The following is a 19,420-nucleotide window of genomic DNA, read 5'->3' as shown; positions in this document are numbered from 1 at the left end:
GCCTGATCCGGGTACTTTATAGAACTCCACACATCCGTTAATCAAAACAAAGATGACAAGTAGCATGGCCAAATAAAATGAAAAATGAAAAATAAAAATAGGTCTACCGGCTACTAGTATATTTTCTCTTCGCTCAGTTAGATAGGTGTTTCTTTTGACGTCACTACCCTTATGAATATTCATATCCTTGCAAGAACCGACAGTCGCTGTGTCTGGCAGCGCGTGCTCACAGCTGCATAGCGTAGCCTTCGTTGCAGGCCATCGTGGGTGCGCACAAAACGAGCACAGCGACTGTGGAGAGTCTAGTCACTACACTGTGCGCTTGGGTCACCATCATACGGACGTATTTGCGTGCTGGGTTTGTGCGCGATTTTCGCGCAGTCAGTAACTTTTAAAGGGCAGAAAAAGGCTCGAAATGCGCAATTTGCGCAATCGCGCAGTCGAGAGAAAACCCTGTATAAGCCATTAGGTCACTTGTTTATTGGTACTGTCATCCATTTTATGATAACTAGCATCAAATGAAATCTTGTAGACGACAATTTTTGTGTTTACAAACAAAAATAGTTCCAGTCAAAATTGGAAAATACTCATAAATATAAAGAGATGGCATAATATTTTTGGTATTGCTCTGCAGTGCAAATACATGTAGCTATAGTCAGATATGCCCAAAACTGTTGCTACCTCATTGGGCTTGATGTTTTTGCTCTGCAACACACATTTGTTTCACAGTGTGATCAAGATCACATTACAATATTTTGATTTGATTGGTTTTATATTAAATTAGATTTCATTTGCCAGAACTATTTTCCTGTCGTCCTTTATTAAAGTCTTCAAAAGTAATCATCAAGCAAATGATATTACCAGTGACTATGCTGTGTACGATGCCTAACTATACAATGAATATATTTCATCCTTTTACAGTTGTATATGACTCGTACGATGTCTGAGTCACTTATTGCAGATAGAAGTTTAGGTGGTAAGAAGACCATGAGAAAGGAAATTGATGGTGCTACACTTGATGCTGTCTCTACTTTTCACAAAAGGTCGTTTTTCTATGGACACCTTTCCCACCTTTCAGGTCAGTTTAGCCTCAACACATTCCACCACAGTTATAAAACGTTCAATTTGGGCCAGGTATAATATTATGTGACAGTCAATTCAAATCATCTTGAAAAACTTTGTTTTTTTTGGCTCCTATATATGCATATGTATATATGCAAATAGAAGGTATTCTTATAAGGTGGCAAAATGGCGTCTGTATGTATATATGTATGCATGTCTGTCCACGTCAAAAACTCCTAAACTGTAGCACCTACTGTCTTAGTATTTGGTGCACAGGTGCACCTAGGGGTAGAGATGTGAATTTGTTCAAATGAAGATGTCAGGGCCAAAAATATGCAAATGAGGGGAAAAAAGGAAAACAACTGCGAATGGCTAAAACTCAGTAAGCATTGGTCAGATGTCAGATTTGGTTGAAACTTAGTATGCACATTCCTTTAGGTACTCTAAATTATGTGTGCAGACATTCGGGTGAAATTTGCATGTTTGTATTTTTAGGGTATTTTTTTCCGTTTTTAGTAAAAAAATCTTGTTTTCTGAAATATGTCGTCTAATTGCTCTGAAAGTTAATATTTATGTTCCTCAGGATGACCTCAGTCATACTTGTACAAATTGACAGCTGTACCGGCAGCTACTTACTGAAGTCTGTTGAAAAAGAGTACTAAATATCGTTGTTTTTCAGGTCAACAAGTGATTGAATCAAAAAAATGTGTCATGAAACGGTAAAACAACAACTGATAAATAAGTAACATTTCTAAAGAGTAACTAGAAACGCCTAGCTGAGAGAAAATTTCATCCCGTTTCACAGAAACTGACTGCGTTTTCGAGCGCCGCAGCTATGAATGGCAGGTCTCGGGAATCCCCGCGAAAATCGCTCACACTGGTCAAAAATGATGATTGTTCGCTTTTGAGCTGCATGATTCAGCATGTCAAAAATATTTTTATTTTGTAGGTAATTAATTAAATTTCTTATTTTTTTATTTCGTTTGTTAATTAATAGTCATTTTAATGTTTTTAGAGGCTTTAAAAACATTCAAAACTCGCTAAAAAGCAACTATTTGGCCAAAATTCAAACGAAAAACATGAAAATAAAGGTCGAATCATGGGCTACCTATCTATGAATACTTTCAGTCTCTTTACGCTTAGGCTCAAATGCGATATTACGCTGTGTATACACACGCTCAGTGGTCTAAAAATAGCGCGTTGAAAACATGGCCGCCGCTCTCGCCGATGCACGATTTTTGCATCGAAATTTTTCACTTATTTTCGTTCGTATGACTTTGACACTCCAGAAACGATTGAGAAGAAAGGGGTAACTTGAAGTATTGAGGTATTTGTATTTGTATTGAGGACTTTATATACCAGAAGAGCCCGAGTACGAGGGTTTTATCCGACTTAAAACTATCGCCCCTAACTGATATATTTTCGTTTTCAATGTGTTTACGTCAACCGTCCCCTTTGTCAATGTAACATGTTTAGGATATGAATTAAAACTTTATTTGTGAAATAGCCTTCCAGTGTAATGGAACATCCTATAAATGCCCTAAGGCACATTATATAAATGCGCTGTCATTCGTTTCTGGAATTTGGTGACCAAGGCTTTACGAGTAGATAACACACCCTGAATTGAGCACTCTGATTGGTCAATCAACAGTAGATAGTTTTTAAGTTACATTGACAAATGGGACGGTTGACGTAAACACATTGAAAACGAAAATATATAATAATAATAATAATAATAATAATAATAATAATTTAATTCTTAGAAGAAATGCACTACACATACGTCTCAGTGCCTTTAACACAACAAACAAAACAAAAGACAAAAACAAAAATCCATTACAAGAGTCACAAGTGGAAAAAGTCCAAAAATCCAAAAGTAAATGAAAAAAGTAAAAATTCAATAAAACGCATTAAAAAGCAGGCAAGCAAGCAAAATGACCCGTACAAGACTCGTACGGCATTAAAAATTCACCATGTGGAAAAGGTCAGCACAAAATTTGTAAAAAATGCAAAAATGTTAAAAAAAGTCGCAGAAACGAATAAAAAACAGTTCCAGATAAAAAAATGACTGATCATCCCTAGCATGAATAATACTGGCTAAAAAGGTAAGCCTTTAAACTACGTTTAAAACAGTCAACAGATGTAGCATTGCGGATCTCGGCCGGCAGAGAATTCCACAGAGACGGTGCAGAAACAGAGAAAGCCTTCTGACCATAAGACTTATTAAATTTCCCATAAGGTGGCACTAATCGCAGAGAATCGGCAGATCTAAGATCTCTAGCAGGGGTGTAGAGCTCACCAGGTCAATCAAATATAGTGGTGCAACACGATGAATAACTTTATAAACAGTCAGCATGATTTTAAACTTGATGCGTGCCTCAACAGGTAGCCAGTGTAGATCGATTAGTACAGGTGTGATATGGTCGAATTTACGGGTTCGAGAAATAAGGCGGGCAGCAGCATTTTGAAGTGATTGAAGGCGTTGAAGTTGAATCTTGTTGATGCCGTATAAAAGACCGTTGCAGTAATCTAGACGAGAGGTGATAAACGCGTGAACCATTTTTTCCGTTGTGGACTTGTCCAACAGCTGACGGATCTTGCCAATCCTAGACAGAGCATAAAAACCATTTCTGCAGATATGACTAATTTGGTCGCACATAGAGCCAGACTGATCAAGGCCAAGATTACGAACGGTAGCAGATGGAGTAATATCAAACTCGCCAATCCTTAGGCTTGGAAGTTTCACTACATCAGATCTCAGTCCGGACGAAAATTGAGCAACCTCCGTCTTGTCATCATTAAGAATTAACATATTTGATTTCATCCAGGCGCGAATGCCATCAACACATACTTCAATAGACCCTTGGACTTCATCTGGTTTATTGCAAACAACATAAATTTGTGTATCATCTGCGTATAACATGTGGTTGAGACCATGCTGTACAATGATATCTTCCAGTGGTGCCGTATAGAGGGTGAAAAGAATGGGACCCAAAACAGAGCCCTGAGGAACGCCACTTTTCATATGTGTACTGGATGACGTTGCAGATCCCACTTTGACACACTGAGTGCGATTGTTGAGGTATGATCTGAACCACGATAGTGCTGTGCCGGTGATACCAAAACGAAATTGAAGTCTATGTAGAAGGACTTCATAGTCAACTGTGTCGAATGCAGCCGATAAGTCCAGCATAACAAGGACGACGTCTTCTTGTCGTTGAGGGCGAGCATGATGTCATTGTGTACACGCATAAGGGCCGTCTCTGTACTGTGATGGGTGCAATACGCGCTTTGGAACTTGGTAAACAGACAGTACTTTCTGAGATGAGTATTCAGCTGGGCAGCAACAATCCGCTCAAGTACTTTCGATAAGAAAGACAAATTTGATACGGGTCGATAGTTCTTAAGGATATTTGGGTTGAGGTCTGTTTTTTTCAGCAATGATCGGATGATAGCGGACTTGAAGTGACTAGGGTCGGAACCCGATGACAGTGACGAATTGAAAAGATGTGTCATGAATGGCAATAGAGCATCTGCAAATTTCTTGATATATTTTACAGGCAGTACATCCAGATCACAGGATTTCGAAGATGCTTGTAATATGATGTTATTCACCTGGTCTGTAGTCACCTGGTTGAAAGATGGTAGGGTGTGTGATGGTAAGACGTTGTCATTATCAATGTGGGGACTTGGTAGGCCTTCTCGAAGTCGCAAAATCTAGGAATTCAGATGGAAGTGTCGCTGGTTTGAATTGGCTTGGTAGAACTTTTCTGATGATTGTCTTCGCGTCGGATAACTCGGCAATGATGTTAAAGAGTCCCTTGTCGTCTGCTTCTTGGATACGAATGCGATGGTAGTCGGCCTTGAGTTCATCACACCGACGAAAATATTCTTTTCGCTTTGTGAGAAAAATCTGACGATCGATCTCAAGATTGGTAGAACAATATTTTGTCTCCAGCCGTCGTACAATTTTCCTCATCATCAACAGCTCTTCACAGAACCATGGTGCCTTACCTTGTCGGTAACGATTCTCGGCTTAATAGGCGCAATAGTGTCCAATACGTCTATTACTGCGGCATGGTAGAATGTTGACAGGTGTTCAGTGTTGCTATCTCGTGAATAGTTCGAAAGCTTGGCGGTGATTTTTTCTTGCAATTCATCAGGGTTTATAGTCCGGAGATTGCGACACGAAATCGTAATCTTCTGTTTGCTGGGCGTCGTACATCCAAACCAAACTTTATGAAACTGTGATCAGAGTTCATCGAATTTGTGACATTAACGGAATGAAGAAATTGATCTGTCGTTCGGGTTATAAGCAGATCTAGGATATGACCCTTGTTGTGTGTCGACGTGAGAATGTGTTGGTACAATCCCATCGAGTGCAAAAGATTGGTAAATCTTACTGTATCTGGTGCATCAGTGTCATCTAGGTGAAGGTTGAAGTCACCAGCAATGACAAGGCGGCAAGCTGATGGTACGACGGACTCAAGTAGCGTAGAGAACTCGGTGAGAAATTCGTTGAAGGTCGAACCATTTTTCTGTGACTTAGGCGGATGGTAGATTGTGATGACACGCAGAGACTGACTAGAAGCTTTAAACAGAACATCTAATGATTCAAAAGATGTGAATGAACCGATTTGACCGAGCGATCACAGCAACACCACCACCTCTACGTCCGGAGCGGGACTGATGATATACGTTATAGCCAGTGATTGACGAATGAAATTCAGTGAGTGTTGGATCAGATTGACTCTTCAGCCAAGTTTCTGTGACGACAAGAATGTCTAAATTATCTTCGATCAAGGATGCAATAATGGCACCTATTTTCCCGGAAATTGAACGTGCATTCCAAAGAACAGCATTCAGTTGTAGTTTTTGGAAACATGAAGACAACATCGGAATTTTCAATGGCGCTGGTACTCGTTTCTCAACAGGTGGTTGAATCGTACGATGCGTAACAAGAGTATCATTTTCTAACTTTATTGTAATTGTTGTGTAAATTCCTGAGTTTGTTCTTTGTCATTGTATAGTGTAATTTGAAAAATGCACATTGTTTGTTCATTTATTAAAACTAATTGTCATGCTTCATTTACTCTAGTAAAAGAGTTATTAATACTCATGTGTCATGTAATCATTGTCAATGGAAATATTTTGGTATTCCATTATTTATATACGCACGTGTAACTTCAGAGACCCTGTGCTTGCTTTTAATCATAAATTTTTATAGTGACAAATTCTATTATTCAAATAATCTTGCATTTTTCAACTACTTCCGCGTGGGCAACTTCAGTTTTACTTTGATTAAGATTATTTATAATAAGAATATTTTCGAACCCTGAGTGAATTACTGCATTCAACACATGGTGACATAACTTGAATGGGGTAAATTGAATGAAGGGTCAACAGAATGGAAGCAGGTTGAAGAAACCAAGCAGGAGAGGGACTAGAGGGATTGCAAAACAATTAATGTGTACATACAAGAGCATCACATAAGATTAATGAACTTGGACAAAGAACCTGAAACACAAGCTTGATGATGCTAAGTTTAATATGCAGTACTTAGTGAACAAATAATTAGTGTCATGGCAAGAGGCTTGTGTAAATATTAGAAATGAATAAATTGCTTCAAGAAACTGCTGAGTATGGCAGAATAGGGTATATTGACACACACTCTAACTTTGTCAAAACGATCATAACATTGGCCTATTTCAGTCTTTAAGAATTTTATTTTTTTAACAAGTTTTTTATTGAGGTCGTAAAAACAGTTTACAATCTCAATTGTAGGAGGGTACATACATGTCTATCACAAAAACTGCAATGCAATGATATCAATAAATGTCAGTCAAGGAGTCTCAGAGATTGTATGCATATGAAATTTTAATCTGTATATAATATGTATGAGAGGAAAACTGCGAGCAAGCCCCCTGCCCTTTTACATTGCTAATGACGATTTCTAGTAGATTCATTTCCGTTTAGAAACAATCAGGCGCACAGTTCTTGCAGTTCTTGTCTCTAAGGTATTATTTGCAGAAATTAAATCTTTGGGGGATTTTTTCAATTTCAATTCATATCAACAATTATTACACAATGACTATGTTACCAAACTGTGGATGCATTAGAATTTTAAGTACCAACAATTCTCACTTAGCAAAATTGAATTTCAACTAGTGGAGTTATATTATTGACAGCAACATCTGGCAGATGGAGATCAGATATTCATGTTTGTTTGTATGAGAACACATAAACCAACATTATACTCTTGAGCATTTTGTTCTTATTAATCAGAAATTTCCTTTTAAGCAATCAGTCTTTGGCTCTGAAATTTAGTAAGCATATTGTCTAGTATGTTCTGATTTTAGTTTACTCAAAACAAGGAGAATAGACTACAACATTTTTATTATACAAGCGTCGAATATTTGAATCTTGGCTCCTCATTGTACTCCAGGTTCTGTTTGAAATTAATTGTGCAATTGCATGTACTTAAACCACTGTGCACTGAGGTATATTTAATCAAAATGTGCCTGTGTCTTGGATACTATTGTTTTCATAATATTTCTTACATTTATAGAATGCTTACGAGAATGTGGTGATCTATCTCAATTCTGGTACAGAGAATTTTTTCTGGAAATGACGATGGGAAGAAGAATCCAGGTGATCCAACTGTCCTGTTTCTATATAATATATTATGCTACTAAAGAGCTACATTATGAAACATTTTTTAACAGACGCATTGATTTGTACAGTGACCGTCTTGATTTGTTTTATTCATGTTTAAATATTGGTTACTACCGTATGTATTCATATTAAGTTTATTTAAATGAAGGTTGTTGAAAGATACCCTGAAGAAATACTCTCACAATGCCTGTAATTTGTTACCTTTTACCAGCCTTTACATGCATGCAAACAACACAGCTCAGTGTAGTTTAGCACAGAGAACTACATTATCTGCCAGGGATTTTTAATTACATGTTTTTTAGTCCTTAAGGAAACTGTCCGGGGGGACTTATAGGTTTGGTCATGTCCGTGTGTGCGTCCGTTCATGCAGATATCTCAGAGATGCCTGGAGTGATTTCATTCAAACTTGATACACGGATTACTGCTTATATCATATACATATGCACGTCAATTTTTTATATGATCAGATCAAATATGATCGTGTGACGGCCATTTTTATATTTCTTTGGACCCTATGGTCCAACAGACTAATGTGATGGCTTGGCATATGCCATATACAGTGGGCCGTATGCTGTGAACTGAGATATCTCAAAAACCGAATCAGTAATCAGTATTTTCAATTTGTCTTCAAACCTCTGATATGACCAGTTTGATGTTTGGCATGGGTGTTCGCTTATAGTGTAAATGTTGTCAGAAATGTTCAAATTGTGGTGATGTATGCCTTGTACTATTTTTTGCTCATGTGTTCACACGTGAGCATATGTCGCAGCGATGTCTGTCTGTCTGTCTGTCTGTCTGTTGGTCCAATATCTCAAAAACAGCTGATCAGATCAGAATCAAATCTGGTACATAGATTCAGTTAGCATATGGCAAGAACTGAATAGTTTTTGGTGGGCGTGGCTTGCATACTTTTTGCTCATTTGCATAATTTATGATTTTAGAAAAACCAGATATACATAAAAAGCCACTGCACACAAGTTAATGAGATTTGCCACAAATGTTGATCACACCAAGATATGTGGGAACCATAAAGGGATGACATGAGAGATAGTTGCTAATTTGCATATTTAATAGCTTTCCTAATTAGTGATATGTATCTGATTTGACTTAATCAAAATTGACCAAACTTGGTATGTATATTGAAGATACTATGATTTAACATTATTGAAAGTCATTAAGCATTTTAAATTCACCCAATTCCTAATTTGCATATTTAATAAACTTTGCTAATTAGGGATATATATCTGAATTGACTTGACCAAAGCTGACAAAACTTGCTATATACATTAAAGATACTATGATACAACATTATTTAAAGTCATTAAGCATTTGTTCTTCAGCCAATTCCTTATTTGCATTTTCAATGATCTCTTCTAATTACGGATATTTACTGGGATTTACTGGATCAAAGTTGGCAAAACATGCTATATACATTGATGATTATACCAGGTTAAAACAATATTGAAAGTCATTTCACATTTTCATGTCAGCTATTTATAATTTGTTCATTTGTTCATTAAATATACCCCTTTTCCTTCCGAGCCCCCTTGCCGTCATCCTGCCAAGTCAGTAGAAAACCGCCCCATAATATGTGCCTGCAAAAGATTGGCTCTCCTATATGTTATCCTGCCAGGCATTTTGGCAGAAACCGCCCATTTCCAGGGTAGTTTTAGCCATACTTATACATGTTAGATTTCGATAATTTCTACATGCCAGTAGACAGGGGAAGGTGCTCAAGGGTTACTACAGAAAAAAATTGAGGTCACCGGCTTGTTTGCCCCAGGGGGTGTGTCATTTTATTGCCGTTTCATGCTTACTTTAATGGAAATAAGCTCCTTCAGTATTGCGCACGTCCGCTAGGCACAAACATCACCTCACTCGTCTGTTAGTCAGAGACCCTGGGAGTCGTGCTAGGGGTGCGGCAGCACCTGCAAACATGTCCTTTTTCCCCAGGGTAGGGTCAATTGAATGTGTACCTTCAATGACTTGGCAGTGTAGTACAAAAACTATGTTTGTGCCATTATACTAACGACATGGCTGAGCCATTGAGGCACAGCTTAGACGTAGTTTAGCCAACTCATTTGGGAGTTGGTTTACGAGTGTTACCGTTCATTACTGACTTAATCGAGCGGTCCTCAGTCAGGTACAGGTTTGTACCGTCATGGCTAGGGCTGCAGCTAACCAGTGATAACCAGTAACTACACCCAAGTTGTCAGTCTCACTTTTGCGATGCACCGGTACAACGCAATATGCTTCCTTTGTTCTAGCCATCGACGTCTCCTCATGCCTGGCGGCCATTGTACAGCTACAGTGTAGCTGGTTTGCACAACAAAAGCAGTCCCTGCTCTGAAACCACTTGTCCGATTGCTTAGAAGTTTGATATGCAGCTTACTTAGGGTGACCTCAGGTAGATTTTTTCAAATCGTGGTGAAATTTGCATATTTGTATTTTAAAGGCAATTTTTGGTTGTTTTTAGTCAAAAAATCTTTAAAACTCTTCTATCTCAAAACTACCTGTCAGATAGCTTTGATATTTGGTACATAGGTCCCTTGGGATGATCTATTTCAGATTTGTTCAAATTGTGCAGAGATATGCAAATTTGCATTTTTAAGGCAATTTTCGACAGTTTTGGTCAAAAAATGTGTTTCTCAAAATGTACTTTTCTGACAGCTTTGAAATTTAATATACAGGTTCCTATAGATGAACTAAATGATTTTTATTGAAATTATGATGAAATCTGCAATTTTGTGTTTTGGGGCAATTTTTTCCATTTTGGTCAAAAATTTGTGTTTCTCAAAAAGTACTGGTCTGATAGCTTTGAAATTTGGTATACAGTTTTCTACAGATGAACTACTTAATATATATTAAATATCTGATGAAATCTGTAATTTTATATTTTTGGGGCAATTTTTGCCATTTTTGGTCAAAAAATGTGTATCTCAAAAACTGCAAGTCAAAAGCTTTGATATTTGGTATACAGGTTCGAAGGGATTATTTTAATCATGTATGATATATTGAAATTATGGTGAAATCTGCAATTTTTATTTTTGGGACAATTTTTGCCATTTTCGTCAGAAAATTTCATTCTCAAAAAACTACTCGTCAGATAGCTTTGGTTGACATGTTCTCAGGGATGATCCAATGTGATCTATTCAAATTATGATGAAATCTTCAATTGTGTATTTTTGCAGCTATTTTAAGCACTTTTTTCTGGCCATTGAAATGAGCTATCAAAGATTTCCACCTTCTTCATCAACATGTGTCAAAAATAGTTATTCTATATATAGCAGAGCTATATCGGCTGTTAGGTCACTTGTTATAAAATAAATTCAACCGTGAAAAGTTCAAACTAAGGCTGATACTGTCTTATTCCATACAAAGAAATGAAACGTAGCCTCATCATAATTTCAAATCTGTCCTGAGCATTTTATTGCTTTGTCTGCTCGTGCTTTGTTCTTCAGAGTCACAATGTGACTCTGATTTGGAACCACTCGTTCCGGATGACAGGGGTTGCCTATGAGCCTTCAAGCTAATTCCCCCCGAAATCACTCTCTGAATTCTGGTCAACACTGTCCTCCCTGGAAGCAACTTGATAAGTCCCTGCAGTTGGAACGCTGGTGTGGCTTCCTTGCCAGTGTTTACTGGGCGTCTGTGAGCACTGTTTATGTAGCTGACTTGGTTTATGGTCTAATTTATGCAAGGACCACTAAATACACTTTCGTGACAATAGCGTGGTCCAAATGACATCAATGGTATCTGTTGGTCATGCGAATGCCGCTGCCTAGCTCGGTTGCAAAAAGGCCCCCTGATCACCTGGCATGAAAAACGAGTCAAATTTCGCCCTTCAAACTGAAACAATATGCAATCCATAGACAGATCCCCTAGCTGAGTTTTTGAAGGGAAAAAATAAAAACTTTTGAAATCATGTCTTGGCACTTTAAGGATTTTTACTTCAGCCAATGCCTTATTTGCTTATTTAATGAACTGTCTTAATAAGGCATAATTATCTTAATTGACTAGACCAAAGTTGACAAAACTTGCTATGTACATTAAAAATACTATGATACAACATTATTGAAAGTCATTAAGCATCTTTTGTTCAGCCAATTCCTAATTTGCATTTTCAATGACCTTTTCTATGATCGATATCTACAGGGATTTACTTGATCAAAATGGCAGCAGTCAAAGAAATTTAATATTTTTATTTCGGCTAATTACATATTTTTATATATACTTCATGGCCTTGTGGATTTAATATGTGGTGAATATTGTTCATGATGTTGATCATAATACTTTCAATGAAGTTGCAAGCATGTGGCAAAGGTTCAAATTTACACATAACTGCAATATGTAATGAAACACATGGGCATTTTCAGTTCATATCTGGTAATTTTGGGGCCCCCGGGGCAATTTTTGGCATTTTTGGTCAGAAAATTTGATTCTCAAAAAACTACTCGTTAGATAGCTTTGGTTGACATGATCTTAGGGATGATCTGAATGTGATATATTCAAATTATGATGAAATCTCTAATTAGTGTGTTTGCAGCTATTTTTGCCACTTTTATCTAGCCACTGAAATGAGGTATCAAAGATTTCTACCTTCTTCATCAACACGTGTCAACAATAGTTATTCTCAACATACAGCGGAGCTATATCGACCATTACGTTGCTTGTTAAATTGATGAATCTAGGCAATAATAACAATGATTGAAGTAAAACAGTTAATATTAAACAAAATATATTAAAGAATGTTACCATGATAAGTATTAGCGTTCATATTTGCATCAGAAGCACAAAAATTTTGACAGTTTCGAGACACTACTCTCAACAAAAGAAAAAGCATATCAAAATGATCTCTTGTGATGCTGAAGAAATAGTAATGTCAAGATATGCAACAAATCTGGATGATAATGATTTTTTGAAAATTCATAGCTTGATTGATGAATGTATCCTCTAATTTTCAGTTTCCAATAGAGATGTCTATGCCATGGATTTTGACAGATACTATACTGCAGTCAAAAGATCCAGCCATGATGGAGTAAGTATAATGTAGTTAGTGTTTTTACCTCTACTGTCAGCAAGGTAGAGCTTATCAGATAGGTTGGTTGTGTTTCGGCATCCACCATCTTTGTCAACTTTGCACATGTTGTTTCGAACCAGTGCTCTGAAAAATTGTATATTTGGTTCACATTTGACTCAGGATGAGCCTAGTAAATCTTAGATCTGTTCAAATGAGTAGGTAACATACAAATACAAATAACTTTTAGGGAAACTTTTCTCACTTTTGGTTTAAGGTCGTTTAGATACCCTGGTCTGGCAGCTTTCAAAGTTGATATACTGCATTTCAGGAATGTGATTCAATCGTTAGTTTGTAAAAATCAGAGGACAAACATGAGGATGTCATTATGGTATTCCAGGTATTTGTGAATGTAAAAAACGGACAAGTGAGGGACCAAGTGCAGGACATGCAAACTCAAATATATGGGACTTTCTGGAAACATCCCACAGTGTGTAAAATATAGAACTCTACAGGACTGGCACCCCAAAACATATGTGAAGCACGAAATCATAGTGTCGACAAAGCACATTCTTTATCTAATCTGGCTTTGGGAGTGCTTAGCTTAATTCGAATTTACCGCTGTTAAAACACATTTTTTTAATGCCAATGATCGATATTTGACGTGGCGACTGCATGCGGAACACGAGATATGATAAAAACATGTCCTTAAAAAGGTAAAAGTTTGAATTCCGGTGGCCCACCTAAATTCAGCTTCCGAACATCGAACGTTCGGAACTGGTGCCATTGTCAACTAAGCTATGGAGTACTAGTCTACGCTGACTGTTGTACGCCAGTACTACTTGCGTTGGTGATTGGTCATGCCTCATGGGAGAAAGCTGAGGCTTACTGACTTGGCGAAAAAATGGAAAACAAAGTTTGCTGTTTCCACCAGAATTCGCATAGGTGCACTAACACAATTACGTGCGGTTGAGCGGCCGCCACGTGGTATACCAGGCGGCGCCCACTATGTATCAAACCACACCTGACCATACGTAACTGTGTGGTAGACGACAAAATGTAGTCATCACAGGCGGCTAATATTTTACACGTAAAAACTGATATCTATGTGGTATTGGTTAAAAATATAATAAAACTGACTGAGAATAATGAAAACAACAAAAACTAAAGAGAAGTTTTAAAAAACTTACCTGAGGTAAAGGCTTAATGCTGTATATAAAGTCTTCGCAGTGGGAGGTAAATTAATTGAGTCATTCGAACTTATTATGGACTCCCTAGAATATCGTCAATCAGCACAACAACAAACCTTCGGGGGACTTCAGGTCATAATCAGAAACGATCGTAAAACTTCGGGATGTGAAAAATACGCTCGAGAAATGACATGTTTTAATCGATATCTCGCAATCCGCGTGCAGTCGCCACGTCAAATATTGACTGTTGGAATTTAAAAAATATGTTTAAAAAATGTTACCAAATGGGAGTGCCACTTTAAACTGAATATACTTCACATGAAAATTCAACAAAAGTGTGTTGGTCAATCCTCTCATTTGTGGAGTGACTGACACAGTGGATTGATGAAGAAAGTTACATGTTGCAAGTGTAAGGGTCTACTTGTCCAAGTCTGTGAGTATGTAAATATAAAAACAGAATAAACTGAAGAAATAAACTTCAGCAGACTGTCATGTTAGGTACATTTTGGGGTGGACACCTTGGCTTACCAGTAATTATAACTGCTGTCAAGTAAAGCACAGTAACGGAAGGCGCCAGTCTAGTGTAAGGGCTTTATGGGAAGTGTTGCAGACAGCTTTCACAAAATTGTGGACATCATTGTGTGCTGAGACTTCAAATGTTAGGGTCATCATAGCAGTTGCTATGCTCAGTCAAAATAACTTGCAACATTTCACACCTTGTAATTAGTGTTAAGAAACAAAATACGCCAAGCTCTCAGGGCTCCAGAGAGCATCAGCTAAGATGTTACTCTTCAAAATGCTGGACAAATCATCAAATCGTGGTGTGTCTTATAAAACCATAGACAGTAGAAGGGGTCTTCCCCCCCTCTACTGTCTATGATAAAACGTATTCTGAAATGCAGTGCTGCAACATTGACGAGACCAACAATCTACTTCCCATTGACTGCTTTGAATATACCTATAGTCATTTTCATTGTTTCTATTCATGAAGATAATTGTTTAAAGCTACATTATGCAATAACATATTCATGCATGAGATTTGCATTTCACAAATCAGATCTACTTGTGATGTTGTTCCATTCCTTGCCATAAAGTGGACCATACAAAGATGGTTCCAATCCAAGTGCCATTTTTAGTTACTATAGACTATAGTCTATGGAAGCTATTGGGATGGGTATTTGTCCGGCGTCCGTTGTCAGTCTGTATGTATGTATGTATGTATGTATGTATGTATGTATGTACATGTATGTATGTATGTATGTCCGTTTGTGAGGCGTCCGTCCACTCAAATATCCTGAGAACCGCAGTACCTACTGATTTGATAATTGTTGTGTAGATTAAAAATATGATTTTGAGAAACTATTTTTTTTAATTTTTTGATATTGTTGAAAATAGGCAAATTAATGCCAAAAAAGGTGTTTTTGGTAAAAAATCTTCTTCTTCATAACTGCTGGTCAGACAGCTTTGTTATTTGGTATACAGGTCCCTAGGGATAACCCAACCTAGATTTGTTCAAATTGTGATGAAATATGCAAATGTGTATTTTTAAGGAATTTTTTTGTCATTTTTAGTCAAAGTTTGACTTACATTGTATGTAATTCTTGTACAGTATAAACGCTATCAATTCACCCAGAAAAAAATAATTAATATGATTTTAAATAATTGAATTAATTAGGAAATCATCAAAGCCAAAATAATTTTAGTGTGGAATTATCAGAAAGTTCAACTTTTTTTGACAGTTCATAGTGATATTGAGGATTAAAACATGTAAAGGCAACTTTCCTGAATCCCAACTTTGATATATTCTGAACCACCATTTATGTTATCTAAAAGAAATTTGCTCATAATAGTTTGTCATGATAGGGTGGTCAAATAAATAGAGATAGAGAAAGTTCTAATTTCCATTTATGGTTGACTTGGTAAGGATAAAATAAGATTACTTTTTGAGGGAAAAAAATAGAGTGGTCAATTAAAAGAGTGGTCAAAGTGATAGGGTTTTTATCGTAAAGCTGGGTTTTAAGATTCCTCATGTGCCTTTTATAGCAATTATGCAATCTGTGTGAACAGTGCAATGAAAGTGTAACATGATTCTTTATAATGCTTTTGATGACCTTGAACTTCTTAAGTTTCAAACATTTGTCTCTTCAGTGTGCTTTCTCTGAGTACGTACAGTCTCAACTTATTCAACAGAATTTACTTACAATGTTAATTTGAAAGTTAAAATGTGCTTGGTTAATAGGATGAAAATACTGAGATAACCAGCTCAAGATTCTTTACAACCTGACAGATATGCTGTTTTTTTATGACCTAAATCTTGATTTAAGCAAGTCTTGTTTACTTTAATTAGGATGTAATTAACTCTCGTCTATTTGCTGTTATAGACTAATATAGTCTGATGAAATATGCAAATCTGTATTTTTACAGAATTTTTTTCCATTTTTGGTCTGGCCATCCTGAAATGAGCTATCAAAGATATCCACCTTCTTCATCAATACATGTGTCACACAAGGTTATTCTCAACAGAACACAGCAGAGCTCTGTCAACTGTTGAGTCGCTTGTTTTTTCAAAACCGCTGGTCAGACAGCTTTAATATTTGGTTTACATGTCCCTAGGATGACCTTAGTGAGATAATTTCATACAGTCAGGAAATACTTAATTTTGTATCCATGTCTATAGTAGCTTCAGGGACTTTGGCCCTATGTTTCTTCTTATTACTTTGCTAAAAATGAAATTTAGAATACTGGTAAACTTTACCAAACCTAGCCTAAGACACATGGACTGGTAAGACCCGAAGTTTTTCATTCTCAAAATCTTGGTAATTTTAACGCCATTTTTTATATACTTTACATTCGATCGCAGGAACCTTTCCTTTTTAGAATGAAAGTTCTGATCACGAACTTTTCAATCATGTACTGAGTATGGTGCAGCGGACTGCAGCACTGCCGTGAGCATGGGTTAAACTTGTAGCGTTTCCCGGGTGTTTATGACGCGACGCCAGCGATGCCATAGGCGACGCTTTGACGCTTTGTTTCAATGCATCGTACTTGTTGTTTTTATATTGCGACCATTCATTAAAGTCATGGACGTAGCAGTTAAAAGCTATGCTTTCTTGTTTAACCTTATCATTAATGCCAGTACAACATGATAAAACACGGCAAGAACCAAGAACTGGATTTGGAAAAAGTTGGCGTGTTAACAATGCTGCTCTACGATGTAGGCCTATGGCATTTTTTTGTAATCGCAAGCTATCATCAACTCAGTCTCCGCACCTTTGCAGATACAAAAGTTCCCTTCCTCAATTATCTGTTCCTCGACCTCTTTAACATCGTGTACATCAAAATCAGTGGAACGACTCGAACTTCCCGACGCGATGCTTGGACACGTGACGCCATGTTTGAAGATCTGTCAACTGCTGAGGGACGGCCGAAACACTCGAACGACCCCGAACGAACTTAATCTTGTTTCCTAAATCTGAGAAAACGCGTTCGCAAGTCCCGTTGGTGCTAATGGAGTAGTTTGTAAGGCAAACAGCGGCAAAACACATGGTCCCTTTGATCTCCGCCTAGTTGTGACTCCTTCTCTACTACCTCCATGGAATGACTGACTGACTGGTTATATGCAAATGACTTGTGTTATAGATGTTAAGTTTTGTAGTTAGGCACTGACAATGACTGCTGATGACATGACAATTATCGATATTTGTCTTGCAACACTGGACACATGAAATTAGACTGTATAACATTAATTACTGCATACTTTTGGACAGTCATGAAGTTGTGTAAGAGAATTATACCTTGACCTGTCGATTAGACAAACATAATTTGCAAGGAAATGTTGCACAACGTTTGCAGACTTCATCATGATAATCATTGCATTAAAGAAGGAAAAACGTTGTTTTGTCTAAACGAACACTCACTTGAGTAAAAGGGATTGAAGTTGAAGGACTGCCATTGAACAGACAAGACATGTGCAACATCACTGCTGGAGAATCTATCTCCTCAGAGGATTTATTGTTACATGTTTCTATACTCCTGTCAATAAACCCAATTCATTCTTAGACTTATATAATCAACACCGAGGCATTTAAACACAAAGTCCCATATATATTAAAGTCTGCATATCCGGCACATGTGGTCCCTCACTTTTCAGTTTTCCTGATTCTCTTCAATACCTTAGTATTCACATTAAATGTGTATGATGACTGTATAAATTTTCATGGTTGTTTTCGTCTAAAGCAAACGCGTACAGGAAATTATATGAGCCATTAGGTAGCTTATTGGTTATTACATTCAGAAAGTAATAAGTATTACACTACAGCTTCCCTTGCATACAAACAAAAGGGAAATAGCAGTCAAAGTTCTCAGATCCTCTAACACTGAATTTCAGTGCAAACAATGTACTAAGGGTTGGACCATTTGATGGGGGGGGGGCTGTGGTATGGCAACAATTTTTTAAGGACAGTTTTAAAGTATGTAGATCTTTTGAAATTTGCTTTGCTGGATTAAACAGATGTTCTAATCCATAAAAGCTTGGCCACTACTAACCACCGTAGGCGGCAGTTTCAGAGACTACTGACGACACAGTCTACTGTCTTAGGGAACATGGCAATCAACGTTTTTGTACAGCCTTGATGAATTTTTTTTCCATGTCCGCTGGGTAGACTAATATTAAAAATCCTCCAGCCACCCCAATATCAAATGGTCCACCCCGTAATATCTACCATTTTCCTTATTTCACCATAGAGTAACTTTGCTTTGACCAGTTACCCTGTTCACCTCAATCATGTTTCAAACAGTAACTACAGAGCAGTAGGCTAAAGGTTGTGTAATTAGTCCCCACGGACACCGTCCGGGGGGACTTATAGGTTTGGTCATGTCCGTGCGTGTGTGCGTGCGTCCGTCCGTCCGTCCGTGCGTGCGTCCGTCCGTTCACGCAGATATCTCAGAGATGCCTGGAGCGATTTCATTCAAACTTGGTACAAGGACTACTTCATATGTCATACAGATGCACGTCAATTTGTTTTTTGATACGATCCAATATGGCTGCCAGGCGGCCATTTTATTATGATTTTTTCATGTACAGAGCCATAACTCAGACATGTTTCAACCGATTTTATTCAAAGCTGGTACAAGGACATGGACCAATGTCATAGATATGCACATCAATTTGTTTTGTGATACGATCCAATATGGCCGCCAGGCGGCCATTTTGTTACGATTTTTTCATGTACAGAGCCATAATTCAGGCATATCTCAACCGATTTTATTCAAACTATGTACAAGGACATTGACCTATGTCATACATATTCACGTCGATTTATTTTGTGATACGATTCAATATGGCCGCCAGGCGGCCATTTTATTACGATTTTTTCATGTACAAAGCCATTACTCAGGCATGTTTTAACTGATTTTATTCAAAGTTGGTACAAGGACATTGACCAATGTCATATATATGCACGTCAATTTTTCATGT

The 19,420-nt window shown here is 37.4% G+C and overlaps 1 protein-coding gene across 1 annotated transcript in view; it reads left to right on the top strand.

The window, feature by feature from the left end:
• LOC139120874 (cytoplasmic FMR1-interacting protein 2-like) overlaps positions 1–19,420 on the top strand; it is a 393,869-nt gene that overhangs the window by 252,792 nt on the left and 121,657 nt on the right. The window contains exons 14-16 of the mRNA XM_070685497.1: positions 922–1,078; positions 7,631–7,713; positions 12,702–12,775. Coding sequence (XP_070541598.1) covers positions 922–1,078; positions 7,631–7,713; positions 12,702–12,775 — 314 coding nt within the window. The remainder of the gene's footprint in view (positions 1–921; positions 1,079–7,630; positions 7,714–12,701; positions 12,776–19,420) is intronic.

Source organism: Ptychodera flava, chromosome 20, assembly GCF_041260155.1.
Source record: "Ptychodera flava strain L36383 chromosome 20, AS_Pfla_20210202, whole genome shotgun sequence".
Lineage (NCBI taxonomy): Eukaryota > Metazoa > Hemichordata > Enteropneusta > Ptychoderidae > Ptychodera > Ptychodera flava.
Note: the sequence above shows the minus strand (reverse complement) of the source record. Positions and strands in the feature narration are given on the sequence as shown.